The sequence below is a fragment of the Pipistrellus hanaki genome (assembly GCF_964339955.1).
Source record: "Pipistrellus hanaki genome assembly, chromosome: 11".
Classification (NCBI taxonomy): Eukaryota; Metazoa; Chordata; class Mammalia; order Chiroptera; family Vespertilionidae; genus Pipistrellus; species Pipistrellus hanaki.
In genome coordinates, this window is record NC_140513.1 from 6715901 (window position 1) to 6738334 (window position 22434).

Below are 22434 nucleotides of genomic sequence, written 5' to 3' on the forward strand. Positions count from 1 at the left end.
GACTCAATCCCCAGTGTGGGTGTGCAGAAGGCAGCTGATCAATGATTCTCTCTCTTCATTGATGTTTCTCTCTCTCTCTCCCTCTCCCTTCTTCTCTGAAATCAATAATTGTGTGTGTGTGTGTGTGTGTGTGTGTGTGTGTGTGTATGTTTTAAAATAAGTCTTTGAGGTCCCTTGCAGTCATTGTGCCTCGCCCTGCTGTGTGCCCTCCATGTCCCCACTTAGAGCTTTTTCACGTCCGTTATCTCATTTCAACCTCACAGCATTCCTGGGAGGTCAAGGTTGTCATCCCCACTTTACAGACGAGGAAACTGAGGTCAGAGACCTCTAGGGGAGTGCCTGAGTCCCCCTGGCGTCAGGTGGCGGCACGGGGACTCAAACCCAGGATCTGCCTGGCTCCCAAAGCGATGGCTCCTTCCCCAGCAGCGTGCCCACTCCCCGGCTGCCTGCACTTGTCAGGGCCCCGAGCAGAGAAGCCAGAACAGGTTGGGGCTGACAATGACTTTCCCGTCAATACAAATCCCTGGCTCACGGAGACCTGGGAAGCTTGACTTTTGAGTCACCCTCACCTAATCCGCTCCGTGCTGAGCCTGGAAAAGGGAGGCTTTGGCCCCGGGTGCGGGTGGGGGCTCCCTGCGGGGCTGCTGCACAGATGGGGAGGGTGGAGGCCTCTGGCTGGGGAAGAGAATAAAGTTTCTGTCCTCGCACAGTTGGAATGAGGGCCCTGGAGCCAAGCAGCCTGAGCCGGGGCGGGGCCAGCCAACCTTTGGCACGTGAAATGCCACCCCGTGCTCATGGCAGACAATTCTCGGTAATAATTCATCCCCCGCAGGCGTGCGTCCTGAAAGCCCTGTCTGTTCCTGCCTCGTGGGGTCCCCGTCGGAATGTGGGGGGTCGAGGTGCCGGCCCCAGTTGTGGGCAGAGTTCAGACGGGGCTGGGGGAGCAGGGGGCAGTGTCTGGGCACCGCCCGGGGCAGAGGGAGCCTTTGTGCTCTGGGCCCTCGGGGCCCCGCCCCCACCCGGCCGAGTGGCTCCATTGAGGAGACATAGCTGACACTCGCCCTTGCTCTCTCTGCTCCTTCTTCTGGGACAGCCTGGGCACAGGGTGCTCTCCTGGGTGCAGCCTGGCATCTGGCAGATCTACCCTCACCCATCATGCCCCGGTGGCTCCTCCTGAGCTGCAGGAGACCTCAGCCTCGAAAGCATGGCAGAATCTCTGGGGAGCTTTAAGAACACAACATCTCTCACTCCTTGCCCCCAGAATGCATGGTGTGTTGGTCTGGGGTGTGCCTGACATTGGCATCTTTTTTATTTACTTATTTAAGTATATTTTTATTGATTGATTTCAGAGAGGGAGGGCGAGGGAGAGGGAGATAGAAACATCAATGATGAGAAAGAATCACTGATGTGCTACCTCTTGCACACCCCCAACTGGGGATGGAGCCTACAACTCGGGCCTGTGCCCTACTGGGAATCGAACCCTGACCTCCTGGTTCATATGTGGATGCTCAGCCACTGAACCATGCCAGCGGGGCCCGGCATTGGCACCTTTTAAAACAATCCTAGTGATTCTGCTGGGAGCCGGGGCTGAGAGCCACTGGCATGAGGCCTTGATTGAATAGCAGCTCAGCCACACCAACCATGTGACCCTGAACATGTGACATAGCAGGTGGTGCCCCAGTTTCCCCTTCTGTGCGATACGACAGCAATAGTGCTTGTGTCATGGGCTCCTGGGAGGACTCGATGAGATGATACTGGACTTACCTGGCACTGCGGCCGGCACAGAGCACACACTCAGATTGGGAGCTCCTCCGGGCAGTCGTTACTATTTCTCCTTTCTCATGTCAGCCCAGGGGAGAGCTTAGGGCTTGGTGTGCCAGGGAGAAAGTCAAAAGTGCCCAGAGGGTCCCCTGACCTCTTTAGAGGCGACCTGAGGAGGCTCTGCCCTGATTGGGGGCGGGTGGGCTGGGAAGTGTGGGTCCTCAGCTCTTGGAGGCGGTGGCACCTGCTTGCCCACCTCCCAGGGAGCTCTCCAGGGGAGGGAGGGGACCCGCTCAGCTTGGTGCCCGTGGATAGTCCATGGTGCATGGCATGGACCTGCCAGGAGACCTGGCAGATTCTCTGGTCACAAGGGCAGCAGTAGCTCCCACTGCCTGAAAGCCCACTGCGTGCTGGCCGTCTCGCTCGGGGTTGACAAAACCACCCAGGAATTGCCATGGCCTCTCAGCCTTCAGCCAAGTAGGTAAGGGGGAGGTCCCCAAACCAATGAACCCCACAGCCTCCGGCCTCTGTCAGCCGCCGAGCCGCCTTGGACGCTGAATGGGGCACAGAGCTGCGTGCCTGTGGTGTCCAGGGCGTGAGAGCATTGTCGCCGTAACAACAGAGAGGCCAGGGTGAGTGTTTCGGTGGGCATTTTCCCAGGAAGATGGGTTTCTCACGCTCCTAGAACTGCAGGGAGGGGGGCGGGGAGTCACTGGAAATGTCCCGTCAGCTCCCAACCTTAATGATCTGAGATGGCGTTCTGGAGTGTTCCGCACGGAACCTGACTTAGGGTGACCTTCAGGAATGAAGGATCGCAAAGGGAGCTGTGAGGGAATGCCTCCAGTTTGGGAAAAGGCCCCCTCCCCAATGCTGTTTTCCAGGAAAGCATTTCTTTCTGTGTTTACTTCTCCCCCAGAGATGGAGTGTAAATACGCCTCTGTCTGCAGCCCGGGGGGGAAGGCGGGGTGCGGGGCGGTATCTGAGCACCTCGGAATGCTCACTTCTCCTCGGCGCCCGGACGAGTGGCTCTCAGGTCACCCGGATTTTCCTGCCCTCACTCATTGTTCAGACCCGTAGAGTTTGTCACACCAAACTCGGTATTTCTTAAAAAGTTGTTAAATGTCTTTGTGTTATGATAAGGATGTAGTAGACCATTGCATTTAGTCAAGACGTTCAAGTCAAGCTTTTGATCATGTGTTTATTTAGGTATACGCCACTCTATTGCAAACAAGGGATTGTGGCAACTTACAAAAATAGATAACATACAACAGGATAAAAATAAGGAGATGAGGGTAAAGGCAAAAGCAGGAAGACGAGAACGAAGCCGAGCCCAGTGGGAGACTCAGTACAATTGTTAAAAATAATAACACATCTGACTTGGAGCTCCCCAGTGGCCAAAGCAAAACAGAAAACACGGCCGGTTACAAGGTTCCCAACCACAGTTAGCTTGGGGCTTTGGTAGAAGCCGAATGGCCTGGGAACTTTCTTTTCTCTGTCATTTATGCTTGGCTTTGTTCTGAATGCGGCTGGCTTGGCATTCAAGGCTCTTTCCAAGCTGACCCTAACCTTCTTGGGTCTCATCTGTGGATGCAATAATCTGTGGCCTGGCCACACTGAATAAAAGCAGCAGCCACCATTTTTTTTAGAGCTGCTGCTAGGGTGGCATACAGTTAGCCTAGAAAATATATGACCAGCCCTGAAACCCCAGCTCTGCCACAGACTCAGCTGCTCTGGGACCTTAGGTAAGTCCTTTCACCTCAGTTTCCTCATCTGCAAAATGGGCATATTCAGAGTATGTACCTTATATTGTTGTGAAGGTGCAAGAATATGCACATGGCTTAGCACATGGTTGATGAGTCCATGAATAGGGTTTATTACCTGATTTTGAAACCTAGCCCTTCACTGAGCTGCCTGCATGACTTAACTTCTCCAGGCTGCAGTCTGACTGTCTGTCACACGAGGAAAAGAACCAGTCCGACCCCATGACCCACGTACGAGGGCCTGAAAACAGAAGAGGCTGAGTAAGTGCGTGGAGGTTGCAGCCAGCCAGAATCATCTTCCCGGACAACCATTTCGCTTGTCCTTTAATTTTTCAAAACCAGTTCCATCCTCACTTTCCCTTTTCTCAGACTGACGGAGACAGAGGAGCCTGAACCCTCCTCACATGGCTGGGCTGTGATATCATAAAGGACACACACCCAGGGTCAGGGGACACGCAGCCCCCTGACCGGCCTGTGAGGGGACGGGAGGCTTGGGTGGAGGAGGCTGGACGGATCCGCGGCTATGAGTCAGGCCCCGCTCGGCCGGGCGCCATCGTCCTCCTGTGCTTCAGGGGTGAGTTACAGCTCAAGCAAAACAACATCACCGCACAGCGCCTGGCGATACAAAACCACCTGACGAAAAAATGGATTCAGCACAAAACGCATCTCCCTACACTCTTAGGGAGGCAGCTAGACTTCCTCACGTGACAACAGTGTCCAAATATACAGATACCAGGAGCTGGCAGCCGGGGAGCGGGATCAGCAGTCAATGCCTTTCTGAGGGGCTGGGAGGGATGGGGTGCTGGGTGGTCTATCGCCTTCCCAGGCAGAGCTGCCTCTAAGCCCGGAGAGTAAGGACGCAGACGAAGACCTTCTGGAAGGACATGGGCTGGATCCTCCTGTTCCCGGGGTGGCCCCATGCCCTCTCTCAACCTCTCTGGGCTTGTTTCTCCTCTGAAACAGGGAGCTGGACTGGAGAGCTTCCCAGCTCTCAAACAACAGTCAGAGCAGACGAGGGCAGGCTTCAAGGTCTCGTTGCCTGGATCTGAGGCCCAGGGGGCCATTGGCAGTTTCAGGCGGGAGACCCACCAGTGCTGCCGCAGCCCCAGGTCCTGGGCTCGGGGCAGCCCTGGCGCCAGCATCGCTGAAGCCAGGAATAGGGCTCCGGCTGTTTCCTGCAACCAGAAGGTCCGACGGCTCCCCTGGACCCGACTGCTCCGATCTCAGCCTTCCCCAGCCCCCCGGGCTCTGGGCCATGTCACCCAATGACCAGGCCAGGGCTGACAAAGAAGGGGGGATCGGTTTCATCCTGCCCCCCGCCCCGCCCACCCTGACCTCAGGCCTGGCGTCTCGCTCCTGGCCGAGCTGGCGGTATCCCTGAGTGCACGTAGTTGTGGCCTGAATTGCCCCGAGTGACAAGGTAGACCCGGGCCCAGAGGCTCCGGGAGGGACGGGGAGCGGCCCCCTGGCCTGGGTCAGCTCCCGTGGGTGGAGAGGGAGCTGGGGGCTGGCCCGGCTCCCTGCCCCCGGTAGCGTCGCTGCTGGCAGGCAGCTGTCTGCAGCCTCCTCAGCTGTTGCTGCAGAAACAAATGACAGCACTGAGGACGGAGAGAAAATAGGACTGAGCACAGAGGGGGTGGGGAACTTGGAAGGGGGGGGGGGGGGAGGGCTGGTATTTTTCTTGGGGTGTGGTTTCTGCTCAGGGGCTGGGTGACCACGGAGGTTTGGAATGTGGTTGGACAGCGGGTGGGGTAGGGTAGGAGGGCTGGCCACGGCCAAGGAGCAGGGCCTGGAGCCAAAGGGCCCGGAGCCCAGGGCCACCAGCGCTCAGCGCTTGGCCAGGATGGGGACCTGGGGTGGCACGGAGCCTGGCCTCCACCCAACACAAGTGCCCTGGTGCCCAAGGCCGCGGTTTTCAGAGGCCCCGGGAAGGAAGGCAGAGTTGTGAGGACTGGAGCCCTTAGGAGAGAGGGGCGAGGGAGAGACACGGGGGCCAGGATGGTCGCGTCTCATCTGTCCAAGTGGGGGCTGTGGTGACACATGGCCTGCCTGGTCCAAACTGGCTACTTAGGCAAGGGGTATGTTGTCTCTCTGAGCCTCAGTGTCCTCACCTGTTAAATGGGTTGAGCTCTCTCTGCCTCCACGGGTGCCGCTGGGAGGGGAGGCGGGTTAGTGCTCTGGGGTGGAAGCAGATTATTGCCATGGGCGCTAAGGAAGCTTTCTGCTGGCTCTGCCAATGCCTAGCTCCCGCCCCCTCCCCCCTTCACCCCCTCCGGCCCCCAATAAATATCTGCGGATGGAGTTCCTGCCGGAGCCGCTGTGAGGGCCCCGGGCCCCTCTCCGCGGGCGCCATCCGCTCAGACCACGAAGTGCAGGGTGTAGGTGAGCTGGTGGCCGTTGTCCCAGGCGTAGAGCACCCGCTCCCTGGGGTTGTAGTCCACCTGTGTGGTGTAGGCGTGCGCGTTGAGGAAGGGCAGCTGCGGGCGGGCGTCGGTGCCCGTGTGCGTGTCGAAGGCGTAGGCCACCTGGCCCTCGCGCCGGCTGTAGGTGTCCACCGCGTACAGGATGCCGCACACCAGGAAGCAGTTGCCGTAGGAGCCGCGCCGCAGCCGCGTCTTCCACGTGGTCTCCCGGTGCACGGACAGGTCGCCGGGGTCCAGGCGGCTCAGCACGATGACCTCGGGCTGCGCCCCGTCGCCGCCGTCCTCCGCCGCGGGGTAGATGACCCACAGCCCGCTCTCGTCCACCGCGAAGTCGATGTCCGAGTGGCCGCGCCACCTCCAGGGCGTGGTGTCCTCGTACACGGCGTCCGGCAGCAGCGCCCAGGCGGCCACGAAGCGCTGGCGCAGGTCGTACTTGATGATGTTCTTGGTGAAGGCGCGGTTGTAGTAGAAGGCGCCCCGGTACACCACGTGGCCCGTGCCGATCCAGTTGTAGGGCAGCTTGTACATGTTGCTCCAGCGGCCTGCAGGGGCGGGGAGGGCGGCCGGTCACGCCGACCCTCGGCTCACCCAGGGCCCAGGGAGGCCACCCAGGGCTCTGGGCTGGCTCCCCGTGGTGCTGAGTGTGCTGTGGGCCTTGGGCTGGACCTCCCCACAGTCCCATCCCCGCAGTCCCTCCCGTCCCATCCCCACAGTCCCTCCCATCCCATCCCCACAGTCCCTCCCATCCCATCCCCACAGTCCCTCCCTCCCATCCCCACAGTCCCTCCCGTCCCATCCCCACAGTCCCCCTAAGAGGACCAGTATCCCGTCTGCCCAGGAGGAAACGAGCTGTTGCCAGCCTCTGTGCTTGGCTCATGCTGCCCCGTCTATCGGAACTGCCAGGCCCCATCCTGTCTGCCTGGGAAGGCCTCCTTGTCTCTCTGACCCTGAGCCAATGCTGCCTCCTCCTCCCGAAGCTTTCTCTGATCTCCCGGCGTGAGCGAGGGCGAGGGCTCGCCTCTGTCCTCCCGCACCTTCGCCTTCGCACCTTTCACTGGCTTTTGCGCCCCTCGGGGCAGGGACAGGCCCGTTGGATCCGGCAGAGGAGGGACTTTAGCTGTGCCAGGTCACACCCTGTGACACCGCAGCTCTCAGGGGAAGGCCAAAATCTTTGGTGGGGCACCCAGAGCCGGCCTCAGCCGCGCTCTCATTCTACGCCCTCCCGCTCCCTCGGGGTCACAGTGCTCCTGCTCATTGCTGAGCCTCTGCATGCACCGGGCCTGTGCCCGGAACACCTTTCCTTCTCCTCTCTCTCCCCCTCCCCTAGGGCTCAGCTCAGCATCGCCTCCTCCGGGAAGTCTTCCCTGGTCTCCCGGCAGGGTGGCAACGGCCCCCCTGAGCTCTCCCTCCAACACTGTCTGTGCTAAAGTTGTTTACGTCCCTGCCTTCTGAGGAAGACTGCAATTCTGCAGCGTGGGCCTGGCTCAATGACCCCTCCACCCTTCTCCCCCCGTGCCCCAGATCCAATAACCAGAATTCTGTCCTCCCTGCCCAGACCTGCAGCTCCTCGGAGGCCTGGGGCCCTGCTCACCCGTTAAACAGGGTGGTACCCTGCCCCCCCCGGATTAGAAAGACAACCTGCACTGACTCACACAGGGGAGTCGCATGCAACACGCACCAGTGGCAACTAAGTCCTGCTTCCCTCGAAGGGAGCTGCCCTCCTGAGAACAGGGCCTTGGCCATCTTCTCTGCTGAGGCTTCTAGCTCCGGGCACGGTGCTAGCGCTCAGGGGGGACCCCAGACCCCCCTCTCGGGGTGGCTGGCCGTGTGGAGCTAGGCCAGGCTGGGGCAGTCTGGGCCATGGGAAACCACAGGCAAGGAGGACCAGCCCTCGTGGGGGACGCCCCAGGCCCCCCGCCCCCCGCCCCGCGCCCCACCTTGCTTGAAGTTCTCCAGGTTGCGGAACTCCACCAGGCCGTTCCCATAGTAGTAGTTGGTGACGTAGATCCTGTCGTCCTGCGCGGCCGGGTCCTTCATCCAGGCCCCCTCGTGGCGCCCGTAGCTGTGGTGCCTCACCGGGGGGTCCACGGCCCGCAGGGTGCCCTCGCAGCTGGCCTCCCTGCCTGCGGGGAGCGAGGGGGCGGCATTTGGCACGCAGACCCACTGGCCCGAGTCCGAGCCACAGGCCTGGGGACGCTGTCGGGTCTAACCTAACCCCTCCTGATGTTTCGTTTGCAGCCTCTTGTTTTTATTTCCCTCGTGATCAAAGCAATGTCTGATCATCGTAAACAAACAAACAAACAAACAAAAAAAAAACACAGAACAGCTGGAACCGGTTTGGCTCAGTGGATAGAGTGTTCGATTCTGGTCAAGGGCATGTACCTGGGTTGCGGGCACATCCCCAGTAGGAGGTGTGCAGGAGGCAGCTGGTCGATGATCCTCTCTCATCGGTGTTTCTAACTCTCTATCCCTCTCTCTTCCTCTCTGTAAAAAATCAATAAAATATAAAAACAAAACACACACACACAAAACACACACAGAACATTCCGCAAAGGAGAGAATAAAAACCATTCAGAGTTGATCGTCCAAAGAAACCTTCTAGCATGTAACATTTCCTTCCTTTCCTTTCCATGTACAGGTTTTCAAAGGAAAAACTATGGTTCTTCGGACGATAGCCTGTCTTTTTCCCTCCGCTTGGCAATTTCTCCCATCAGTACATGGCCTTTCAATGATGCGACCCCACAGCTGTGCCCTGGAATTTATTAAACCAGACCCTCAGGGTCAGAGCTTTAGATTAAGTCCAGTGCTCTGACGTTAGAACTAGGCTGCGAGGAAACCAGTTTAAGCGGCAGCTGTTGTCCAAATTGCTGACGGAATCTTGGGAAAGATTCCAAAAAATGGCGTGTGCTCAGGCCCAGGGCGGCTTGCTGTCACGGGCAGGCAAGATGCCCCAGAAGGATGGGCTCGATGGCTTACGGAGGTTTCTCCCAAAGGCACCAGCCGAAACCCACGTGCGTGTGCCTGAAAACGGGCCAGAGACGGGACACCGGAAATAACGAAGTGAAAATAGTTGTTGCATTTGATGAGGGGATTCTAGGTGACCTTTTAAAAAGAACTTGCTGAGCCCTGGCAGGTTTGGCTCAGTGGACAGAGACTCAGCCTGTGGACTAAAGGGTCCCAGGTTCGATTCCAGTCAAGGGCACAATCCCCAGTGGGGGGCATGCATGAGGCAGCTGATAAATGATTCTCTATCACCATGGATGTTTCTATCTCTCTCTCCCTTTCCCTTCCTCTGAAATCTATCTACCCCTGTTTCCCCGAAAATAAGACAGTGTCTTATATTAATTTTTGCTCCCAAAGATGCGCTAGGTCTTATTTTCAGGGGATGTCTTATTTTTCCATGAAGAAGAATACGGTACACATTTATTGTTAAATGAAAATAAAGGAAATTTATTACCTGTATACGGTACAGTAGTACGGTAGTTGTCAACACAAACCAGACAAACTATGAATCCTACCGTATCAAGAATTTATTCATTTATTCAATGACAATCATGTCATCATCTTCTGGAACATCATCATAACAATCCAATTCCTGAATTTCCTGGTGAATTTCTTGTGACTCCATTTCTTTCAAATCAGTGGACCAAATATCTCATGTTTAGCCTGGGGGGGGGGGCCCTTATTTTTGGGGGGATGCCTTATATTTCACTCAGAAGGAAACCTGTAAGTAGGTCTTATTTTCGGAGGATGTCTTATTTTCGGGGAAACATGGTATCTATCTTTATTTATTTATTTTATTTTTAAAATTTATATTCTATTGGTTTTTTACAGAGAGGAAGGGAGAGGGGTAGAGAGTTAGAAACGTCGATGAGAAAGAAACATCAATCAGCGGCCTCCTGCACACCCCCTACTGGGGATGTGCCTGCAACCAAGGTACATGCCCTTGACCGGAATCAAACCTGGGACCTTTCAGTCCGCAGGCCGACGCTCTATCCACTGAGCCAAACTGGTTTTGGCATATATATATATATATATATATATATATATATATATATAATATATATGTGTGTATGTGTGTGTGTGTGTGTGTGTGTGTGTTTTAAACTTGTTGAAAATCCTGTTGCGTTGTAAATGTTGTTACAGCTTTTTCTGTAAGGATCAGATGGTAAACATTTCAGGTTCACCAGACCACATACTTTTGCCCCATCTTCTCCTTTTTTCAACAACCCTTAAGGATGTAGGAACAGCTGGAGAAAACAGGCTGCAGGCTGGGTCTGGCCCTTGGGCGCAGGCTGTGACCCCGGGAGGCTGACTCACCTTGCCTGGGAACTTCTGGGTGTGACGGTGGCTCGGTGGGCAGGGGGCTGGTGGTGGGAGCGGGGGTTGGGGTGACGGCTGGCTTCGAGGAGGGGGTGCCAGGGGCCACGTCCGCTCCCTCCGAAGCCCTGGGCCCAGCCTCCTCGTGTTCGGCAGAGTTGGGCTCGGGGGGCCTGCCCTCCTCCCTGGGCGACAGCTGCTCCAGCCAGGCGGTGCCCCTGAGGGCGTTGTCTGCGGAGAGAAGAGCTGAGCTCACATCCCGGCAGCACCTGCTGCCTGGCTCCTCCCCAGGCTCCTCCCCAGGCCGGCGGGCAGCCCGCCCTGGGACGAGCGGGGTCCAGGGGCGGCCGGGGAGGGAGAGGCCTCGGAGAGTGGGCTTTGTGGGCAGCAGACCAGCTCGGAGCCCCCCGCCGAGGGGCCTCGGCTTCCCCCTCTGTGAAGTGAAGGGCTCCCCGTGGTAGGCTGCTGTGCCGATTACGGGAAACGGTGTCCATCTGCACAGATTCTGCCAAATACAAGACCGCTTTCCTCCCAAGTGTCAAACCCACTGTGCCAATTACTTCATTTCCTGGATTCCGTTCCAGGAGGCAGAAAGCCCTCTCCGGACATTCTCCCGGCCCTGTCCCCCGGAGCCCACCCTCTGGCTTCTCTTACAGACCCAGTCCCCTGTCTTCCTCTGTCCCCTCACTCATTTCCCATCTCTCAGCTTTCTTGGCAACCCCTTCCCCGCTTTGCCCACCCCTGCTGGCACGGGCTTTGCTCCCAGGAGGCCTTTTTCAGCATCTGTGGGCTGAACTGTGGTTTGGAGCCTTCCGGGTCACCCCTGACCCACACACTTCTCCGGGCTGGGTTGGACGGGGTCTGGAGAGCAGGCTCAGTGACACAGAAAGGGACAGAGGGCCCTCAGCTCTGGGGACAGAGCTGCGAAGGGGTCCTAGGCAGGCTCTGCAGCCTGCTGACCTGGGTTCCAGTCCCAACCACTCACTGTGAGACGTGGAGCCAGCCCCTCGGCCGCTCTGAGCTGGGGGCACGTGGGTCGGGATGATACGGGGTGAAAGTACAGAGAGCTGTGGTGCCGGGTCAGAGGAATGGCGGTGCTGCTGTGATGGAGGGGGGTGCACTGAGGCCCCGGGACTCCAGGACCTGATTCCTTCCTGTCCCGGCTTCCTCTTTGTGCAGTGGGGTAGCCACAACTCACTGCGGGGCAGCCCCTGACGTGTCTCAGGAATGGGGGCTCACCCCCTGGCCGGGGGCCTCCCGGGGCCTGGCTTGGGCAGCCTGCCGGGCAGGGGCTTGTTCCCACAGGCCATGCTGGCAGAGTAGATGCCTGCAGCTGTTCTTGGGCCGTGTCCCGGCCAGGGGTCAGAGGCCCCGTGTCCCGGCCAGGGGTCAGAGGCCCCGTGTCCCGGCCAGGGGTCAGAGGCCCCGTGTCCCGGCCAGGGGTCAGAGGCCCCGTGTCCCGGCCAGGGGTCAGAGGCCCCGTGTCCCGGCCAGGGGTCAGAGGCCCCGTGCCGCCCAGGCTGAGCTGGCAGGACTCAGGGCCAGCAGCTGGCACCGGGGGCTGCGGGGGGGAGGGTGGGGCGGGTCTCTCCTGAGCCCTGAGAAACCAAGAATCGAGGGGGCTCTTGAAGGAGACAGGCTCCTCACAGTTCCAGCTCCCAGCTCCCGTGGACACGGGCTGGGCAGAGGGCCGCATGGAGGAGGCGGTCAGCAGGACCCAGGCAAGGGGAGCAGCTGGGGACATTCTCAGGGACATCAGAGAAGAGCAGGCGCCTGCAGAGGGCCTTGGAGGGGAGTCAGGAGCCACACGAAGGGTGGTGGCCCAGAAATTTGACTACTCTTGGAACTTTTGTCTCTAAGTAATTACTTTGTTGTCCTTCACTGGGATCCATCAGGGGCCGCAGGGAAAAATGAGGTGTCTGTGGGCTCTTCTTTGGGGAGATAAGAAGGGGGAGGTGCTGGAGAAGCCATCCAGCCAAGGCCAGTCTGGAAACAGGAAGGGTCCCAAAGGGCCCAGGTCACTTTTTAAGAGTCTCATGCTCTACTGACAAGCTGGCCGGGCACCTGCCCCACGTCACTTTTTAGAACCCGGGCCTTGCTGCAGCCCCTGCGTTCTCTCACCCCACCTGTGGCAGCTGCCTGCTCATGGATTCAGTTTTCCCCACTAGACTGTGAGCTCCATATTAGGCAGAATCTCTGGGCAATACAGCAAGTGCACGGTGGGCCTTCAGCAAATCTTGGAATGAAGGAGCAGACGTCCAGGGAGGGTGGAGATGGCTGTGAATCTGGGAAGGAACTGAGTGGCCCATTGCGTTGATTTTAGCATCTCATCCCCACAACCCCACGAGGGGATGTTATCCCATTGTGTGCTTGAACAAAGGGCACCAACGGGTAACCAGTGGAGTTGAAGTCTGGGACTCCAGAGAAGACCCTGGACCCCTGTGGGGCATCCTTGGGCTGTGGCCAGCCATCGGCAGGCGTCTCTCCCAAAGGTTTCAATCCCCGCCCCCACAACTCACCAGCCTCTGCCGCCTCCCTGCTGCCCGCCTTGTAGTAGGTGATGCCTCGGATCACCGCCTGCTGCTGGGCCAGGGCCCGGGGCCTGCCCGTGGGCTGGGGGAACCGGCCCTGGCCACCATCCTTTCTCAGCTTCTCCGCCTTCAGCAGCTTCTCCTTAGGAGGTTTTGGGAGGGCCCTGTCTGCAAAGCTCTTCTGCGTGCTGCCGTATTTGCTGCTGTCTCTGCCTTTCCCTCCAGCTGTGTCCTAGGAGAAAAGGGAAACCTCAGACTTGGGGCTGGTGGAAGGGGTATTGTGGGGGTGTCATGGAGGCTCAGCGTGTGGGGGCTGGAAGTGGTCATGTTGCTCTAAGCCAGTGGCCGGCAAATGGCGGCTCGCGAGCCACATGCGGCTCTTTGGCCCCTTGAGTGTGGCTCTTCCACAGAATACCACAGCCTGGGCGAGTCTATTTTGAAGAAGTGGCGTTAGAAGAAGTTTACGTTTAAAAATTTGGCTCTCCTAAGAAATTTCAATCGTTGTGCTGTTGGTATTTGGCTCTGTGGGCTAATGAGTTTGCCGACCCCTGGTCTAGGCCATGCATCCCAGGTGCTCAGAGCCACAGCTTTCCTCCCACGTGGCCCCCTCCACACCCGGGGTGTACCTGTTTCCCGCTCAGCTCTCTAGCTCCCCTGCAGGCTTGAAGGCCAGCCTGGTGGGATGGATTCCTGTCCCATTTCCTAAGTCCTATACACTCCCCCGAAGGGGGGACTGTAATAGCCTCTCATCTCTGTCTCTCACTCATTGTCTTTGTTTATGGGCAGAGGAGAAGTTCTCAGGCCCCTAGGCAAGGTGACCAACGCCTCCCAGTGTGCCTAGAATGTTCCGAGTCTCAGCACTGAAAGTCCCCATCCTGGGAGCCCTTCAGTCCTGGGCAGACTGGCACAGCTGGCACGGCTGGCCACCCAGGCATTGCCCCGAGGGCATGCAGTTTCTAACGTTTTGTAAATTTTGTCCTTTTCCTTTTCTTTTAAGTGGCCTTGGTGCTGGCTTGGCACAAGAACACAGGGCCTGTGACGTCTGTTAGGCAGGGCAAGGGCAGGCTCTGGCCCTCTGCGTGGCCCATTCGCGCCTGTGGAGCTGGCACGAGAACAAGCAGAAAGCCAGCTCCGGGCCAAGGCTCCAGCCCGAGGCGGTTCTGGTTCAGATGCCAACGGCCCCATCATCACAATGTCAGCGCAGGAGGCCGAGGGCGGCGACGGAGAACAGGGGCTCGGCAGGCACAGGACCCGCTCTGGTCCCAGTACCGACACCAAAAACAAGGCCGCCGTGAGTGGTGCGGGCTGTGTCCTGCATGCCGGTGACCGGCGAAGGGGCACGAACGGGGCCGAAATCTGGTCTCACTCCTTTAGCCAAGCCACACGCCTGGTGTGTCAGTCAACGGAAGGAGCCTTTGTACAGTCTGTCCACTCAAGGGGGAGACTCCTTCTCATTCATCTGCCCAGAGGGACTCCCTTCCCCTCAGTGTGTTTGCCTGCAGGAGGGCCTTTGCCAAATGGGCACAACGGTGTGTTCTACGTCCAGGGCGGCTGTGCCTGGGACAGACCTCTGCTCCCTCTGTGCTCCGAGCTTGGACACTGGATGCCTGGGGGTGTCCTTCCCCCCAGGGTGGGCTGGATGACGTGGCGTTACTGTGCGGGGATCCCCGAGGCATTGCCCATCTACCCCTGAGCAAACCTGACCCAGACAGCGGCCCGGCCGCAGCAGGGCGGCTAGAAGTGGTTTGCTGCAACAGACCTGGTCTCCCAGGGCCAGGCGGGTGGGTCATCTCGAGGACCCTGTCCCCACAGGTTTGGAAACGGGAAGGAGAACTCTGCCAAGTGCATGGCTCAGGGAGCAGACCCCCCTCAGCTAGATCGTTGCGTCTGCTCCCAGCTCACCTGGCTGGTTGTGCTCGCTGCATAGCAGGCACCCTCTGCACCCTACCCTGCTATCTGTACCCCACCCTGCCATGGACGCGCCAGCCCTCAGCCCTGTCCTACACCCCGGACCCACCCAGATGCCTCAGGGCGGAGGCCCTGGCGCCCTGTGCTCCCAAGCCCACCCACAATCAGAGCCCTGGCCTCACCTGTGCCTTGCTGCCAGGCCCGGGGGCGGGGCCGGGGGCAGCGGCGGGGGCTGGGGGCACATCCTTCTGCAGCAGCTGGTGGCCCAGGCTGGAGAGCTCCTTCTTGATGCTCAGCATGATGGCCGACTGGTTCTCGTAGTGCTTCAGCTGCTCGCCGAAATGGCGCATGCTCTCCCTCATCACCTCGTTCTCCCGGCTCAGGTTGGCCTTGATGCTCTGTGGGGGGCGGACCCGAGGTCTTTCCAGTCTCCCCTGCTGGCCTGCCCCCACCCCTCCTCCTGGGGGGGTCACCCTGGCTCCTGCCATCGGGCTTGCCTGCCCAGGCTCATGGGCAGGGGCAGCCCCGGCAAGCAGGGCTGGAATAAAGCATGCTGCCGAAAGACCCTGTTCTTTATTTAAAAAGGGAATGAATGAAACACTAGATGAAGTATGCTCCCAGGGCTAAATGAAGAAGATACAAGTGGGTATAAACCATGTCCTCCTCCCACTTTTGTTTCTCAGCCAATTATTATGGATTTTCCTTTTTCCTCCCCTAACGCTTCGCTTTTTCACTTGAGCCGATCTTGAGAACTCTCCATGTTTGTGTATGTAGTGCTGGCCACTCCTTAACTGAATGCACAGTCTGCCACTGTAGAAATTCGTCATTTAAGTTGCTACTTTAAAATTGCCTCTTAATGTCACAAGAGATACATAAAAGGCTTTTCATAAAAGGCTCAAATAATGAAACGCTTTGGGGTGGGGTTTAGCGATGGGTGAGGTGAGACTCTGACCCTCCCTGGTTCCCCAGTCTCCGACTTCTCTCCAGGGTGGCGCTGGCTGCTCTCACTGCACTCCCAGCTTTCTGCTCCTGCTCGCCTGTCCCCCACTTGCTGGGGACCCCACCTGGTTTTTGCAGCCCCCACCCACGCCCTCATGGTCCTTGGTTCTGAATCCTGCCGGAAACAGGGCTGCTCAGAATCGCCGTGTTCTCTCTGTGGATCCCCCAACCCAGGGATCCCCATCGCCATGCTGTGGCCCAGGCTGTGGGCCAGGCTGTGGGCCAGGCTGTGGCCCAGGCTGACCTTGTCCGTTGGGCAGGACTCAGGGAAGCTGGGCGGCCTGGTACCAGCCCCAGGCCCCTAGGGCCCCAGCAGGTGTGGATACGTATGGAATTCCTATGTCAAGTCTACTGCCCAGCTGAAGCAGGAGAAATGAGAGTCAGATGCAGGAAGCACCTCTTTGCTGCGCAGCCCTGGAGCAGCAGAATCTCACTGACGGACATTTTTACGGAGGAGGAGATAGCCTGGGACCAAGAGGCAGCAGGCAGGAGTCGGACAGAGCTGGGTTCAAATCCTTGCTCTCCCCTTCCTGGCTGAGTAGCCTTGAGCTGGTGACTTTACCTCCCTGAGCCTCCGTGTCCTTGCCTGTTAGATGAGGGTCTTGGTCATAGCCACTAACTATCAGGGTGACGCACAGAGACACTAGGAACAAGAAAGTGCATTCTAAACTAGATCGCCTAGAACAGTGGTCGGCAAACTCATTAGTCCACAGAGCCAAATAACAACAGTACAACGATTGAAATTTCTTTTGAGAGCCAAATTTTTTAAACTTAAACTATATAGGTAGGTACATTGTTATAAACTTAATTAGGTTACTCCTAAGCTGGCCTTTGCTAAACACTCAAGGGGCTAAAGAGCTGCATGTGGCTCGAGAGCCGCAGTTTGCCGACCACTGGCCTAGAAGGCAGAAGTCAACCTGTACAAGGTGAGTTTCTCAGCCTCAGCAACTGCTGACATTTGTCAGGCAGCTGTGAATTGTGTGTGTGTGTATGTATGTGTGTGTGTGTGTGTGTGTATGTGTGTGTGTGTGTGTGTGGGGTGTCCTATGCATTACTGTGCATTACAGGGTGCTTAGCCCCATCCCTGGCACCTACCCAACTAGAAGCCAATAAATAGCATTCGCCACCCACTCCCCCAAACTGTGACAACCAAAAATGTCTCCACATACTGCCAACTGCGCCCCTGGGGAGCAAAGGGCCCTGGTTGAGAACTTCTGCTGAAAGGGAAGAGGGAGAGGGAGCCAGCTCCTCCGAGGGAGGCTGTGCCCCCCAGCCCTCCCGGGCTGGCAACAAACTTTTCCTATCACTTAGTGAACAGAAGCAAAGCACAGATAATGCAAAACAGGAGCGAATTAAGCACCACTTCCCGGTGGCTGAGGAAATCATTTCTGATTTGTTCCAGGCCCAGCAGCCTTCCCCTCCAGATTGTCTGGCTCGCAGTTGTGCGAAGTGAGTTAACATTTCCTTAGATTACAAGCAGAAAAATCAAAGGGTAACTGCTGAGTCAGCAAGAGGAGAGCCTGGCATGTACCAGGCGCACAGGAAACATGGGTGCCCGGTGGAAATTCCGTCGGGATTGCCTTTCTCCCGTGTTGGCAGAGGCCTGGCACACAGCAGATACTCACCAAACACTCGTTGAGCAATTAAAGCCACTGTGGCCCCAACTTTGGGGTTGGCAAGGGGTTAATCTCCCACCCTGGGCACAGGATGGCCAAGTGCCCCTCCCTCTGGAAAGGAAGCTGGGAAAGGAAGCCCCTACGCCCGCTCCTGGCAGCTCCTGTCCCAGGCTCCCAGCAGAGGCCGGATGCAGGAAACAGGCGGAGGCCAGGCCATGCCAGCAGAGATGCAAACCTCAGCCTGCAGGCTGGAATGCCTGCTCGCCAGCTCCGTCCCTGTCCTCGGGGGGCAGTCCTAGCTGCCTGCCAGTCCCCCAGCCCAGTTGCTCTGATCAGGAGAAGACCCTGTCTCCGTGGTCATGGCAGGTGCCTTGAGCCTGGCCCCCAGGGGTTCAGCCAGTCACGGGGCATCTTCGTGATGCACCATCTCAGGGGAGCACCACTCACGTGGCATTTATGAGAAGGGTGGCCCCGAAGTTTGCAATGTGTGGGTCCTGGTCTTGGTGAACTGAGGGCAAGTGCAAGTTCCAGCCCCCTCCCCACCCCTTTCCTACCGGCAGCAGGTGCCTCCGTTTCTCCACCCAGCCTTCCGGCTTCCTGCAGGCCCGTGAGCCCCTCAGACCTCTTCCCTACCGTCTGGCCCCGATGGTCTGCGTCTCCCCCTCCCATCTCTGCTGGAGTCCGGCTTTCAGCAGCCACCGGGGTCAAGACAGACCCTGCCCAGGCCCCCAGCACGGTGCCAGCCTGGCCCCTGGCTCGAGCCCCACTCTTACCTCTTCCAGCGTGTCCATCTGGGAGGCCACCTTGTGGACGTAGGCGTGCACTCTCATCAGGTCCATGCTGTACAGGGCGCCCTCCAGGAGGTCCACCATGGACTGCAGCTGCCGGGGAAGCGGGGGAGGTTAGGGGAGGGCAGAGCACAGGATTTGGCATGAAGGGTGCACGGAGTCCCACCTCGGCGCAGAGTCCAGGGTCTCAGAATGGCCTGCGTGGCCCTCAGCACCCACCAGACCCCGCCCGCTAATAATCACGAGAAAAGCAGCAGAGTCCGTCTTCTGAGCACTCACCACGTGGCAGGCATGGAGTGAGGGCCTTTATGGGCTATTTCACACAATCCTCCCAGCACCCTCAGAGTATGTCGTGGCAGCCCTAACCATTACCCCCTGGGGTCCCTCCTACAGTTTCCTGGGCCCATGCCAGGCTTCCTGGGGTCTCCCTGGACCGGCCTGCCTCTGTGACTCTCTTCAAAGAGCCACTTTGCCCCCAGAGTGTCCGCAAGCATACTGTATGTCCTCCTGGCCATGCCTGACTGGTGTGGGCACCCAGGGGCCAGCTGCCTACCCCCGGTGGGACAACTGAGCCATCGTTCATCCTCCAGTGTCCCCTGGGGCTGAGGCGGGCACCTGGCCTGGGACCACAGCCCTGCTGGGCTGCCTTCCCTCCTGCCCCCATGTCTCCCACTTTGGCACCAGCTGCTCCTGGGAGCACTTCCATGGTAAGCCACCCGCACACAGACCACTCGCCTCAGGGTCTGTTCTAGGGACCCACCCAGAGACAGGGTTTGGACACCTTTGGTCTTCATCCTAGAAATTGGGAAGCTGCAGCTTAGAGAGGGGAAGTGACTGCCCCAGGCTACCCAGGTGCCCCATGGGAGGGCCTGGAGCACAACCCTGCTTGGAAATACCCACGCCTCTTTCCTCTCATGCTTTACTGCTCCTGTTTTGTGCTCAAACTGCGGATAAGAAGGAAGGGGGTGGGGCCCGCACAACAGGTTAGTGGCCGATGCTGGGTCTCCCCTGCCCAGACCGGGGCTCTTCGCCATAGCTGCCCCTCCCCTCCCCTCCCCCTCGCTCTCACACCTCATCAGGAAATGACATTTCCCTCTGGATGGCTAGGATGACAGCCAGTGTCAGGGACACCTTGGCACCAGGGGCTGGCTGGGAAATAAGCTCCCCTGGCTTCTCCACCCTCCAGCACGGCCCCACCCCCAGCCCTGCAGCCTTTCTCAGGCCCGAGCAGGCCAGCCCTGCGCTCCCGTCTGGCCCTGACCCACTGTTTCCAAAACAGTCTTATTCCCATTCCCCCAGGGGTATTCAGGCTCTTTGAGGCAGAGAGCTTTTCTCTGAGAAGACTTGGCTCTCTAAAACAGAAGAAAGGGGTGGGGGCTCTGATGGGAGCAGGGGGAGGGCTTTGAGTCCTCGCTGCTCCCCTGCAACCTTGCTCAGGCCAGGAGGTTGCCCGGTACCCGGGGGGCTTGGTGGAGCATAGTGTGAGAACCATGCGCCTAGATCCTTCTGTGCCTCGGCTTCCTTCTCTGAAATGGGCCGATAGGATTGTGAGGAGCAGTGACCTGGACAGAGCTCAGCACAGAGCAAGGGCCTCATGGATATCAGCAATAATGACTACTGGCCAGGGGCTGCTTGGGCCCCTTCCAGCTTCACTCTGCTGACACCAAAACCTGCTTCCTAGCCTGGCCAGTTTGGCTCAGTGGGTAGAATGTCAGCCTGCAGACTGAAGGGTCCCTTGTTTGATTCTGGCCACCGGCAAGTAGGGGGCGTGCAGGAGGCAGCCAATCAATGATTCTCTCTCATCATTGATGCTTCTATCTCTCTCCAATAAAAATATATATTAAAAAAAAAAAAAAACTGGCTTCCTAAAGCTCAGCTATGACCACGAGGCTCTCCCCTGTGGATAACTTCCTGTGGCTCCCCACTGCCCACAGGTGACATGTCATCTCCTGAGCCTGGCATCTGCACCCTCCTTGATCTGCCCCCGCTACCCTCTTCAGCCTCAGCAAACGTTTATGCTGGGCCAGGCACGAAGGACAGTGATGAGCAAGACAGACACACGGTCCTTCAGAGGCCGGCAAGGAATGCGGAGAGTAACCGAGGGGTGCCCGGGTCTGGGAATGCAGACGGTGGCACACAGGTGCCCAGCACATTCTTGGGGAGGTGTGACCTTGTCCGGGAGCGGGTATGAATCAGTCAAGTCTGCCGGGGAAGAAGTTTTGCTTGAGCTGAGCGCCGAGAAAGACGGAGGGAGGAAGGCATTCTAGGCAGAGGGAACAAGGAGCTGGCGGTGGGGAAACACGGTGTGCTCGGGCCGGGCTATTCCAGCACCGGCCAACCTGCTCCTTACCGCTCTTAAAAGCAAGAGAGGTGTTTATGGGACTTTTGCAGAGCAATTTTATACGGTGATTCTCCATGATCAAACATTGGACTTGTATTGTGCATGTGTATTTTTGTTTCACTTTTCTAAGAATTAATTTGTAGAGTATTTTACAAAAGAATTGGTTCTTGACAGTTTGTTTTTTTTTTTTAAACAACTGGCCTTCCATCATAGATAGCCTGAGGAGCTCTGTGTTAGAGACAGGCGGCTTGTGGGTTGAAGCAGAGAGAGCGCAGGGAGGCATCCTGTGCCACACAAAATGCTCTCACCCAGAATGCCCGGATTTCCGCTCTGCCTGAGAGACTCCTACACAACCCGCAAAGCCCAGGTCTAATGCTACCTCCTCCTCTTGGTTCCCATGGTCCCTGGGGCATCCCCCGACCCAGCACCAATCGCTGCCATTATGGGGTCAGGAGCTATGTCCCCAGAAGACCAGGGATTCCTCAAGGGTGGGGCTAGATCTGCTCTGCATTCAAGGGAGGGGAGTGAAGAGGTGAGAGGTATACCCTTGCAGCCAACCTTCCCAAAAAAAGGAGACCTGGAACCCCCTCCCTCCTGCTCAGGACCAAGTAACCAAGGCCAAACCAGAGCTGGATTCCTTAGCTTGAGGAGGAGGGATTGGTAGGGATGAGGGGTGGGTATAAGGCAGGGGTGCCCTCTACCCTGCCCACGGGCTTCCTCTAACTTCTCCTCGGGGCTGCCCACAGAGCCTCCTGCTGAGGGAGGGAGAGCCAAGCCAAATGGAGCGGCCTCAGCTCCGTGCCATACTTTCCCTGCCCCCTCCTCCTCTTGGTGTCCTAGGGTATTAATGAGGCAGAATATCTTCTCTGCTTCCTACAACCCCACCTGCTGCCACCCTGCTCCAGGCCTTTAAGGCTAAATGAACACCCCCCCCCCCCGTGGGCTCCTGTGTGCCAGGGCCCCCTCCCATGGGCAAGGGGGCACAGCAGAGAATTCCTGAGCTCACATCCTAGCGCTGGCCGCTTCCTGCTGTGTGATCGTAGGCGAGTCACAGTCTCTCTCTGGGCCTCAGATTCCTCCAGTGAAGCTGGGACCGCACGTTCCCTCTCCGAGAGGTGTGGTGAGGACTGCGCTCGCCAGCTTTTATGGAAGGTTTTGAGTAGCCTCACGTCCAGTGGTTTGGAAGCTATTTAGTTACTGGGAAGTGGACTGGAGCGGAAGCTGCATTTGTCCTGGAGCTGATCACTGGCCTATGGCTCCTGGGCCTGGAGTCTGCAGTCCCCCCCCCCCCCCCGCTTCGTCCCCCCACTTCTCCCAGGCCGGTGATGAGAGGCCCCAGGAGGCCCTGTGGTCCAGGGGCCACTTAGCTACCAAGTCAACAATCCTCCCACCCCCACCCCAACTTTGAGAGTTTTGGTATCCATTCAATTGTTACAATAATAAACTAAAGGTAAAGGTAAGGAAAACATCTTTAGCCGAATGTCGGCAGACAATTCTTGCTTTTCTGCATGTGTTGTGTGTGGAGGCACTGGCCGTCCTGTCCCGGGCCATCTGGTCGTACAGGGAACAGCCTTGGAACACAGGGGCGGTTCCTCCCGGAGCCGGGAAGGCATGCGCAGTGCGCATGATGAAAGATTTGCAATCTCCAAGTTGGGACACCTCTTTTGGAAAACACCCCACTCTGCGCAGGTGCCATCTGGCCCTCACTCTCATACCGCCCTGCGGGAATTGGAGGGGGAGAACCAGGGTGAGAAGATGTAGAAACTGGCTGCTCTGAGCAATAAAGCCCTTTGTTTCTGACCCAGGAGGCTCGTGTTTTCTGCCAGCATCCGTGAGAATTGTTAGCTGATAAGGAGGGTAACAAACAGCTCAGTCAACTTCACAATGCACAACGCCCACATGTTTGGAAGAAATTGTAAGATAAAAAGATACTCTTAAAAGCACCAATTTGCCGAAACTGGTTTGGCTCAGTGAATAGAGCATTGGC

The 22434-nt window shown here is 57.8% G+C and overlaps 1 protein-coding gene across 1 annotated transcript in view; it reads right to left on the reverse strand.

Annotated features, from left to right (window-relative positions):
* Positions 1–2939: 2939 nt before the first annotated feature.
* The window catches only part of OLFML2A (olfactomedin like 2A), a 28687-nt gene continuing 9192 nt past the window's right edge, over positions 2940–22434 (reverse strand). Inside the window, exons 3-8 of the mRNA XM_084898051.1 lie at positions 18092–18199; positions 14886–15101; positions 12784–13027; positions 10265–10495; positions 7882–8067; positions 2940–6486 (exon numbers count right to left, since the gene is read on the reverse strand). Of these exons, the coding sequence (XP_084754177.1) occupies positions 5879–6486; positions 7882–8067; positions 10265–10495; positions 12784–13027; positions 14886–15101; positions 18092–18199 (1593 nt within the window). The 3' untranslated portion in view covers positions 2940–5878. The remainder of the gene's footprint in view (positions 6487–7881; positions 8068–10264; positions 10496–12783; positions 13028–14885; positions 15102–18091; positions 18200–22434) is intronic.